The sequence below is a fragment of the Arvicanthis niloticus genome, chromosome 6 (assembly GCF_011762505.2).
Source record: "Arvicanthis niloticus isolate mArvNil1 chromosome 6, mArvNil1.pat.X, whole genome shotgun sequence".
In the NCBI taxonomy this organism is placed as follows: Eukaryota; Metazoa; Chordata; class Mammalia; order Rodentia; family Muridae; genus Arvicanthis; species Arvicanthis niloticus.
In genome coordinates, this window is record NC_047663.1 from 107,354,615 (window position 1) to 107,366,219 (window position 11,605).

An 11,605-nucleotide genomic window follows, 5' to 3' on the forward strand; every position below is an offset into this window, starting at 1 on the left:
TTTGATTCTTAAAGAAAAACCTGATACACACATATACACACACTCACACATAGACTCACATACACATACTCATACAATACACACACACTCACATACACTCACACACACACATACACACTCACACATACACTCACACACTCTCACATACACTCATACACACACATACACACACATACTCACACATACACACACTCTCATATACACTTACACACAGTCACACACACTCACACATATACTCATACATACACTCACACACATTCATACACTCATACACATTCACCACACTCACACACACACTCACACAGTCTCACACACACATTTATACACACACACACTCATACACATTCACCACACTCACACACACACACACAGTCTCACACACACATTTATACACACACACACTCATACACATTTACCACACTCACACACACATTCACACATACACTCACACACATTCACCACACTCACACACACACAGTCTCACACACACATTTCTACACACACACTCATACACATTCACCACACTCACACACACATTCACACATACACTCACACACTCACACACTCACACACACACACTCACCACAGTCACACACACATTCATACACTCACACTCATATACATTCACACACAGACACATTCACACATACACTCACACACTCACACACATATTCACAGAGACACACACACTCGTATACATTCACACACATTCACACATATGCTCCCACATACATATACTCACATACACATACTCACACACACATACAGACACATTCACACACATATTCACACACACACACACACTCACACACACTCACAAACTCACACACTCACACACATACACACATACTCACACACAAACACACACACACTCATACACATACACATACTCACACTCACACTTACACACACACACACACACACACACACACGCAAAGGTGGTGGTAGTGGGGAGAACGTCTTGACATTAATACAATTAGAGATGAAAATGGTGGAGAAGGCTGCAAGGATTCCAGTGAAATACAGAGGTTTTCAGGGAGTATTTTAAAAACATATTTACCTAAAATGAAGCATCTGAAAAAAATGGATAAATTTCATAACACATATGACCTATCAAAATTAAATTAAGAAGACATAAGATCTTTAACAGCCATTGAGATAAAAACAGTAACAAAAAGTCTTCCAACAAAGGAAAGTTCAGAATCAGATGCATTAAGTGCCGAGTGTACTAAATCATTAAAGAAAATACCACCATTGCTGCTCAAACTGTTCTATAAGATAGGAAGGAAAGGAACACTGTTGCTCTCATTCCACAAAGCCATGTCTTAGTTATGTTTCTATTGCTGTGACAAAACACCATGCCTTAGATAAACTGGGGAGGAAAGAATTCATTTGGCTTATGCTCTACAGCACTGTCCATCATCAATAAAACTCAGCCTACTTTCTTATTGAGGGTGGCATCTCCCTCAATAGGCTGGGCCTTCCCTATCAATCAGTAATTAAGAAGATGCTTTACAAGCTTCTCTGCTTACAGCCTGATCTAAGGGAGGTATGTTCTCAGTGAGGGTCCCTCCTTTCAGATGATATTAGCTTGTGTCAAGTTGACATAAGACGATTGAGCGCAGTCAGTGTTACCCTGATATGAAAACTGAAAAAGGACAAAACACAGAAACAATCTATAGTCTAATTTACCTAATGAATAGAGATGAAAATGTTCTAAATGGAAACCTGAGTTAAAGAACACATTTAGAGGATCACATGTCAGGGATGCAAGGTTGGTTCAATGGTCACAAATTCCTAAATGTAATTCATTATATTAATAGACTTAGAACAGAAACAACATGATTATCTCCACTAAAGCCAAAAAGCATTTGACAAACATCAACATCCTTTCATAGTAAGAGCCCTGAAGATATCGAGAATAGAGAGAACATATATCAACACAAAAAGGATTATATATGAGAAGCCTACAGCAGACATCAGATGAATCTGGAAGAACAGAGGGTTTTCTCTGAAATCTTCAACAAGTCAACAGTGCCCACTCTCTGTTATCTTATTTAATACAGTGCTCAAAATCCTAGCTAGAGCAATAAGACAAGAGAAAGAAATAAAAGGGGTTTAAATAGAAAAGTAAGGAGATTGTCCTAGTTTGTAGGTGTCATTACCTTGTGTTACAAAGATCCTACATACTCCACAAGAAAACTTCTAGACATAATAAACACTTTGCACAAAGATCCAAAAATGTAAGGTCCCCACAGCATGAAAAGGGCTTGTTGTTTCTATCAGTTTTTCTATCAAAAGAAAAATGATGCCTGCAATGTTATGGTTGAGGGATCCTGCGTCTTTTAGAATTCTATAACCAGTTATTCTGCTATGCTACCTACTGTAGTGGTGGCATGAATGTTGTGGGAATAACTACTCACTTTCTGACTGGATATAAGTCCTGTTCCACTAGAACTCATATCTGGCACTGATAACAGGCCTTGTGTCTAAACAGGTTACAGGCCTAGAGAGAACCTGAAAGATATAGAAAACTTATGAAAAATACTAGTTCCACCTGAAGACCCCCAAACTCGGGAGACCCTTCCTCAAGTCTCAGGAAATCACAACCACACAAAGATCACAAGAAACCATACCTGGATGCAATCAGCAGAGGTTTATTGGGGAGTTGGCTAGTCAATGGTCAAAACTGCTTGTCCACGCAGGAACAGAATTTTGACAAAAGGCCAGAAAGCTGAGGGGTTTCTTTTATAGGGAAAGGGAGGAATTTTTGCGCAGTTATACATGATTGGTTGTATTTTCGAGTGGTTACACATGATTGGTTGCTTTACAAAGTTTGAACACCAACAGGTTGTAACACTTGAAAGACCGGGGGTGGGAGGTGTAACCCAGAACAGTGAAACATTTCAGAGGAACCTACCCTAAACGATCATTACCAACTATTTCAGGTAAACTATTTTTCACTCCTTCTGGCTATAGCCCCACCTAGATGGCTTGCATCTTTCTCTGTGGTCAGGAATGCGTCTTCCTGCCTTGGAAGACAGGTGGGGTCTATTCCCTGAGGCTTGAGGAATGTAATCCAGTAAGTGTCCTCTGATTCAGGGATAATGTCCTCCACCCAGAATGTGTCCTGGGGCAGTGAAGGTCTGAAATCTTATTTTCAGTTCCTCGTTCTGGAACCTGCACATTTTCTGCCCAGGTCTAAGGGCAAAGAAAAAGTCTACATATTTCATAAAATGGTCTTTATAATTTTTCACTCTATACACCAAGAAAGCAGAACTGAATGTAAGATTTTAGGCCTTCACTGCCCCAGGATACATTCTACATTCCAGGAGGGGTACATTCTCCCTGAGTCAGAGGACCCCTGCTGGATTAACATTCAGGACAGGAAGGGAGAGGCTGATTAACATTCCTCAGACCTCAGGGAAGAGAACCCACCTGTGGCTGGTGAAGGCCCAATACAGGGAGATACATTCCTGACCAAAAAGAAAGATGCAAGTCATCTGGGTAGTCCCAAGAACTAGTCTACCACAGGATAAATGGTTGGGCAAGGTTAAATTCTTGCAAAAGATAAGTGTAGAAGTGAAGACCCTCATACTCGGGAGACCCTTCCTCAAGTCTCCAGAAGTCACGACCACCCAAAGATCACAAGAAACCATACCTGGATGCAATCAGCAGAGGCTTTATTAGGGAAAATAGCCGGCGGTCAAAACTACAAGCTCTTTAGCTCCAAGAGCAAGGTTTTGGCCCAGAGTGGTGGGTTAAAGGGTCTTTTATAGCATGGGGTGGGGGAAGGAAGGCATTTTCGCGCGCTTACACATGAATGGTTGCATTTTCGTGTGGGTACACATGATTGGTTGTTTTACAAATTTTGAACATAGCACTGGGAAGACCAAGGGAGGGGTAACCAAGAACAGTGGAACATTTCAGAGAATCTAGCCCAAATGATCTAGAGTCATGTGGAAATCGCTCTCAAAAATGTGGTTTTACCATGCCATTGTGTCCTATCCTGCCATTTACCAACTATTTCAGATTAACTATCTTTGCTTCTTCCTGCTATAACCCCACCTAGGTGGCTGCATCTTTTATCTGTGGCCAGGAATGCCTTCCTGCCTTGGGCCTCTCCCACCCATAGGTGGGGAAGGCTTGAGGAATGTAATCCAGCAAGTGTCCTTCACCTGGAATGTGAAGGCCTGAAATCTTATTTTCAGTTCCGTGTTCTGTAAGGTGAAAAATCTACACATATTTCATAAAATGGCCTTTATAATTTTTCACTCTACATAAGATGTTTTCCACATGACCCTGACTAAATTATGGGTTGTGGGCTTTCCACTGTTTTTATGTTATGTTTCCTCGGTTTCTCCTTCACCCCTCCATTTTTTTTCCTTTATATACCCTGTACTCCCCTGCCTCAGGGTTGACACTCCTCTGCCCCTGCATGGGTTTCCAGTCTCAGCCTCAGTAGACTGATCCCAAAATATACCTCTTGCTGTTTGCATCAGGAAAGGTGTCTTGTGAGTTATTGTGTAGCTGAGAATTCCTGAGGCTTGAGGGAGGTCCTCCCTTTATGGGGGTCTTACAAACCTAGTGTTATTATTCTGCTAAAGGAACATAGTGTTAAATCAATTCCTAGACTACTGTTTTACCCTTAGATTAGTGCATCTCTCAACCTTCTTCTGTGAAAGACCTTGTTTACCACAATAGGACCCAGGTGGAGTTCTCCACCTAGGCAGGTACAATTTCCTACAGGAACTTAGAAGAATAGACTGCCCGCTGAGCTTGCCTTGAAACATAATCCAGCTGAAACAAAGGATGGGTTCTGTGGGGTTTTCTCTTTAAGTACAAGAGCTGAATATTAAACTTAGAGCCTTGACCAGAAAACTTTGTCTTGGCTCCATGTTTCTCTTGCCCCCCTTTTTTGTCTCCTTTTCATTTCCAACCCCACTTTCAGGTAAACCAAGTTTGTTCATGGCTGCAGGCAGCTACACTCTTTGGAGAAATTTCTTTATGCAGTAGATGGAAATTAACACAGAGATTGAAAATTAGTCATGGTTGAAGGATAGAATTGTAAAAAGTCTATGGTATTGTATGACCCCAGCTGTGGATGACAACATGTGAAACTGAGGCTGACGTGTGCTCAGAAAACATGTTCCTGAAGGGGAAGATTACAGTAGTGACAGATGTACTGATGCTATTCTCTGCATTAGCACTGATTTGGTAGAAAAAAATAGAAGAGATGGAGGTGTTGGCAGGCCATTCCTGACAGGTTTCAATGGAGTTACCATGGGATCCAGGAAATTCTGGGTGGGTTTTCTTCTCCCCCAGGAGAAAAGAGTACCTGATTATAGTTTGTTCATTGCAGGACTCAGGGAAATCCTTACAGTGATTTTTGGGAACTGTACTCATGATGTTAGAATGTTTTGGCAATAATATCCTCTAGAGATAGGCTACCTCTAGAGGCAGGACTGTGCTAGAGATGCAGAACAGGTCAGAACACTGCTCTCATCTACAGTGGAGGAACCCATATCTTCTGATCTCTGTGACATGCCTGTTCCTTGAAAGGTGGCCTTCCATTCCATACTCCTGTCATAGCCACCAGGTGATCACTACCTGCCAATAAGCTCTACTGGGAACCTAGGCACTGGCCTTGGAGCCATATACCCCCCTCCTCACACACTTCCTATAACACTCACTAACTGGTGTTGAGAGGACACAGAAGTTAATAAAGAAACCTGGGGAACAGGAAACTTCAACCCTGAACCGAGCCCTTCATGGCCTTTGCCCAAGGAAGACCACCATAAAGGAGCATACCTCCATCCTCATTACTTTCCAACTCTTCCTCTAAAACAACTGCTAAGGACCAAGATTAAGGGAGAGCATCCTGCCTAGTCCATTGATATCAACAAACAATCAGAGACACAAAGAGATGATGAAGTACTTTATGGAGGAACAGGGGAGAGGGAAGCAGAGGGAAGGGGTGGGTAAAGCCAGAAGGGACAGTGTAGGAGCTCCTTCTGTGTCCTGTGCTCAGTGGGTTTGCGCAGAGTAGAGAAATGCTGTCAGGCAGGCCCAGTGCCTTATCTGTTGCTGTGCAAAGGAGGAGAGTCAGTGGAACCAAAATAATTCATGAGAGGGAAATGTTAGAAAGAAAAGGGCTCTATTCACCAGATCTAAACAAAGGACAAAGGTCATTCTCCCCCACCACACCCCCAAAGTGAGTTCTCACAATTCTCCATGCCCATGTATGAAGAGAGGAAAGGTGACTTCAGGGCAAAAGGAGGATGGGGATGCTGTTGGATTCAGGCTTTGCCTTGGGCAATTCTCTGAACAACATCTCCCAGGCATCACACAGCACAAGAAACCAAGCAAGGCTGCTAGACCCCAGGTACAACTACCATGTGCTTTAAATAAATCCATGCCATACATGGAGTCAACATGATGACTGAGGGAAAGGGAGGGGCAGAGGAGGAATTTCCCTTCTGCAGAGGATAGCAGGGGATACAGGAAGAGAGATACACAAGCCCATTGCAGAATATCAGCAAGGGCAGATGCCTGAAGTTCAAGAGACGACACCCAGGAAGGAAATATGAACAAAATACACAGAGGTAGAGTATGTCCCAGCAGGAAAGGGCGGACCTACCTGTCTGCACAGGTAAGAAAGGGTCTCTATCCTGAGAGTTCAAACATGGGGTCTCTAGAAACCCTATTGACTCCAGGACCTCAAGGTCCTCAAGGGTGCCCCAAAACTGGTCACTTACCCTAATTGCTTCCTAGAGGGCAGGTTTCTGGCCAAGAAAAGGAAAACATGACAGAAAAAGTGATTCAGAAACCCAGAAAATTCAGGTAGAAACCCAAGACCCCTCCATCAGCCAGCATCTCTCCCACCCCTAAAGGACAAAGCTGGATGAGAGGCAGCCAGTTGTCCTGGGTGACTGGCTGCCTTCCATTCATGGTAGCGACACAACATGGCAGCTTGATTCCTACCACTCTGCTTGGGGATGAAGATGTTCTCTGGGTTGAGGCCTCCAGCTCTTAAAGCATTCTGAAAATCTTCCAGGGCCTCCTGGTTGATGTCAGGGTCTCTGCCTATAGGTGAAGGACATGGAATTAGGGACACAGTTGTAGGAGCTGCATGTGAAGACTTGACCCAGAGGCCTGTGTGAGAGAAGAGCCTGGGGGGGGGTAGGTGGGGGGGGGGAGGAAGACCAGCATACCACGTGCATTCTTCCACAATATCTGACCTAGGAGACACAGAGGCACTGTTCCTGAGTTCATCCTAGGGCAGCTGAGAGCAGTGTGACCTGTGTCACTCTGAAGATAAGTCACCATTGGCTGAGAGACCCATGCTGTCTCCCTGCTCTCTATTTGGAAAAGTACCCAGCCTAAGGGAGAGAGAGCTCAGGAGGCTCTAAGGCCTTCATCCCCAGAAAAAACACACTGAGAGAAGCTGTGATGGAGGCTGCACTCTATACTCAGGCTCCTCTTTCTATACCCATCCTTCTTACAGTGGAACCCCAACAGCGGCAAGGCCCCTTTCACCCTGAGTCCTTGGCCCATCTCACAACGGTGTGACTCACCCACGAGTTTTGCCATTCGGAAACGATGCCTGTGCATTTTGCCCTCATAGTAGAAGATGTAGTGGTCCTCCACTGCCGATGGGATGATGTAGAGCACGTGTTTACCCCCATCTGTAGAGGAACAGTGATGTACATTCTGAATAAGCCCCTGAACCCTCAACAAGGATGCAAGGGTGGACTGGAACCTCTTGACCCTGACTCCCTCCCAGTTGCTCAGGGCTCCCTGACCCAGGTTGTCCACCACCCCAGAGCCTTGGGTACAAAGACCCTTCATTTCCATAAAACCACACATGTGAGAGATGGCCATGTCCCAAACCTGTGTGTCATACAGGAGGGTCTGCCTGTGGAGCTAAATGCAGCCCCTTTCTCACTCCCTCCGTGACCTCAGCCATAGCCAGTGAGACATCTCCGGGCAGTTGTATTGACTACTTTTTTATGTTAGCTTCACACAAGATAGAGTCATCAGAGAGGAAGAGAGCCCGATTGAGGAAACTCTTCCATAAGACCAGGCTGTAGGCAAGCTTGTACAGAGTTTTCTTAATTAGTGGTTAATAGGGGTGGGCCCAAACCACTGTGAGCAGGGCCACCTCTGTAATAAAGTAGGCTGAGCAAGTCATAAGGAGCAGGCCAGGAAGCAGCACTCCTCCACGGCCTCTGCCTTGTTTGAGTTCCTGCCCTGACTTCCTTTCATCATGACAGGGATGTGGAAATGCTAACAAAATTATGCTTCTGCTCATCTTGCTTTTTCTCATGCATTTGCATGGCAGCAACCCACCCTGAGACAAAACAGTCAATTCTCTTCTAGGGACACATCTACCACACCCAGTTTAGTGTTCAATGTCAGCTGTTCCCATCTGTAAGGAAAACGGCCTCCTGGGGAGTGATTGATCATGAATACTACAGGAATTGAAGGAAGGGAGGTTTCTCAGGCCATGGGCACCCTGGTGTGGCCACACTGGCCTCAAATGGATCACTGGAGGTTGAGGGTTGGGTGAAGCCATCACGGGTCAAGGACTCACAGGCTGTGTATTTGCCAGGTTCATCTGACTTCTCTAGGAGAGTGTTCATCTCCTGGCACCGTCCTGCAATCCTGAAAGACAGAAGGTCTGTGAGACAAACTGCCCAGTCACATCTCCCCTGCTGGCAGCATCCAAATCAGGACCTGCACTTTTCTGTTTCCAAGGTGGCCAAGCAAGTGCAGGTTTCACTCAGTTCTATTTATGTTACCAGCAGGCCTCCCAAGTCACATGTTCCAGTGCCTTGCTTCTCACAGTAACCCCAGTTCTGGGTTGGGTCACTTGCTGCCTGCAGTCTGACAGCCCCTTGCTTGCTCCTCAGGAGTCTCATCTACTTGATCTGTAAATATTATCCCAAGCAAAACACTCCCTTCCTAACCTTCATGCTATGTGCCTCCTGTGGCTGATCCCCTGTCTCTGGAGCTATTTGGAGACCAGCCCTACAATCAGTGTCACCTGGACAAACGAGGGCAAGCTAGAGTGGGGAGGATCAGGGAAAAGAACAAAGGGCAAACTCCAAGATAAACTGCCACATCAGGGACCGACAAATGCCAGATCCCATGAGGACAGCATAGACATTCTCGTGTTGTTCAGGGGTCACTAAGGTGGCAGGCCCCAAGATGTGAGATAAGGCACAAATGTAGAAGCCACATGGATGGGAGGTCACACAGGTGTGAGAGCACACAGGTGAGAGTCTACACAGATGGCAGGTCACACAAGTGAGTGGCTGAGGAGGTGACAGAGCCCCCCAAAATGAGGTCGCATGGGTGATGGAAGATACTAGGGGGAATAAGCTGGGATTTTACAGTGTCTGTGCAGAGCCTGAGAACCTTTCTCCCTGGGGTCCTGTGCATACTCTTGATCCTTCTGAAATCCTGGTGTCTGCCTTTGTCCCAAAGAGAAGTTCACATTGGAGGAAGAACAAGGCCAGACTGTGTGCTCACTTTGGGTCTAGGAGTGAAACCCTTCCCCAAACATGAGTCCCTGACAATGGATGTTATATCAGAGTAGAAAGATGGTGCTCCCTTGCAGCTGAGATCTTTTCTCTGGACCCATGGCCCTACCATCCCATGGTCCTTTGTAAGCTGAGGCACCCTGAGTGGTACTGTTGCACACAAAACATGTGGTACTGGGTGTTCTGGGTGTTCTGGGAGCTGACTCAGCTCAGTGCCCGGATCTCCTGTGTGGAGAAAGCAAATGACAGGAATCTGGCACATACTCACAGGACAGTCAACTTTACTTGCAGGTTGCCCCCTTCCAGGATCTTGATGTTCATGGGAGTCACAGACACAGACTCAAGCTTGTTGTCAGGGATCTCCTTGTCCCATGCTGTAGCTTTCAAATACCACGTTCCTGAAACCTGGAGAAGGTACCTGGCTATCAGGACTAAGGGAGACAAGTTGGAATGCCTCTAGTCCATATCCCACTTCTACCTTGCCCCCCAAATTCTGGACACGTGAAGTATTTCCCAGGTAATCATTCTACCAACACACTAAGTAAATTAGCACTATCAGGGACACAACTGTGTGGTCTCCAACCTCTACAGGCAAGACATTCTCCCAGACGCCTTCACTCCCAAAGAATAGTGCAAAATGTGGAACTCCTATCTCCTCCAGCTCTCTGCTCCCAGGACCATCTAAGTAGACTCCTTTGTTGTATCTAGCATTCCTTCAGTCAGGGTTCAAGCCTGACTCTAAAACGATGTCCTTTTAGATGGAGAAGGAATGGGGCCTCAGCTCCACTATCTGCCATAAAGCCACTTGAAGCCCCTGCCCATCTCAGCCTTACATCCTGATTCTCTTGTATGGTGGGGAAGGCCTGGGCCTGCAGGGTAGCCAGGAGGCTGAGGCCAAAGGTCAGGAGCAGGGCCTTCATCTCCAGAGTCTATGCTCACAGATGCCCAGCAGGTCACTTGGCAGACTGAGGAGACTCTTCTGGGACCTCACTCAGCTGCCCTTTATACTGCTCAGCCCAGGGTCCCCAGGGAAGTTGGCAAGGTGTACTCACCAGTCCCTTCCTGGTCATTCACACTGGCCAGTTCTGCAATGGAGCAGATAAAATGTCATCATTGTTGGAAGTTGTTAGAGAATACCCTTAGCCCACAAGATGATGAGACAGGCTACCGCATCGAGAAACTGACTTGCAGATTTCCCCTGGTAAGAAAGTGAGTCTGCATTAGAAGTGCAGCCTCCTGTATCAAGACACCCTGAGGGTGAGTACTGCAGAGGTGAACCTTTCTTGTCTACACTGTGTGGCCATCCAGCTGGCAGATATGCTTCCTGACACAAAGGAGGACACTGAAGCCAGAGAGTCTTGTGCTCCATTCTCAGGGACCTTCCTCAATCCCAGAGAAGATCACTGAACCTTAGATTCATCTTGGAAAAAGAGGAGTCTCTGTATGTGGGGGCCCTCTGTGTGACTACCAAAATGTGTGCTTAAACTGTGTCCCCTCCTCAGCAGGATGTGCACTAGCCCCATGCTCACATGCAGAGGGAGGATGGGTCAGACAAACAGGAAGCAAGAAGGGCTGTGTGAGCACATGTGCACACAGGCTCTCATGTACACACAATGGACAGTGTGAGCACATGTGCACACAGGCTCTCATGTGCACACAAAGTGCTGTGTGAGTACATGTGCACACAGGCTCTCATGTGCACACAATGGGCAGTGTGAGCACATGTCCATATAGAGTGTTATGTACACACAATGGGCAGTGTGAGCACATGTGTACACAGTCTCTATGTATACACAATGTGTAGTGTGAATACATGTGTACACAGGCTCTTTTGTACACATAGTGGGCTTGTCAGCACATGTGCACATAGACTCTTATGTACACACAATGTGCAATGAAGCAGAATCTCAAGCCAGGACTGGAGAGATGGCTCAGCAGTTAAGGAACCTTGCTGTATTAGCAGACATCCTAGGTTTTGTTCCTAGCACCCATACTGTAGCTCACCACCACCTGTGACTTCAGTCCCTTGGAAACTGATGCTTTCTTCCAGCTCACAC

At 45.9% G+C, this 11,605-nt stretch overlaps 1 protein-coding gene across 1 annotated transcript; it reads right to left on the reverse strand.

The window, feature by feature from the left end:
• Positions 1-5,925: 5,925 nt before the first annotated feature.
• On the reverse strand, positions 5,926-10,505 carry LOC117712024 (von Ebner gland protein 1). The gene is made up of 7 exons (XM_034508021.2): positions 10,382-10,505; positions 9,817-9,953; positions 8,597-8,667; positions 7,578-7,688; positions 6,985-7,086; positions 6,759-6,785; positions 5,926-6,087 (listed from the first exon to the last, which is right to left on the reverse strand). Exons 1-6 carry the CDS (start codon positions 10,466-10,468, stop codon positions 6,760-6,762), a joined length of 534 nt encoding a protein of 177 aa, XP_034363912.1. The 5' UTR covers positions 10,469-10,505; the 3' UTR covers positions 5,926-6,087; position 6,759.
• Between the last annotated feature and the right edge of the window lie 1,100 nt (positions 10,506-11,605).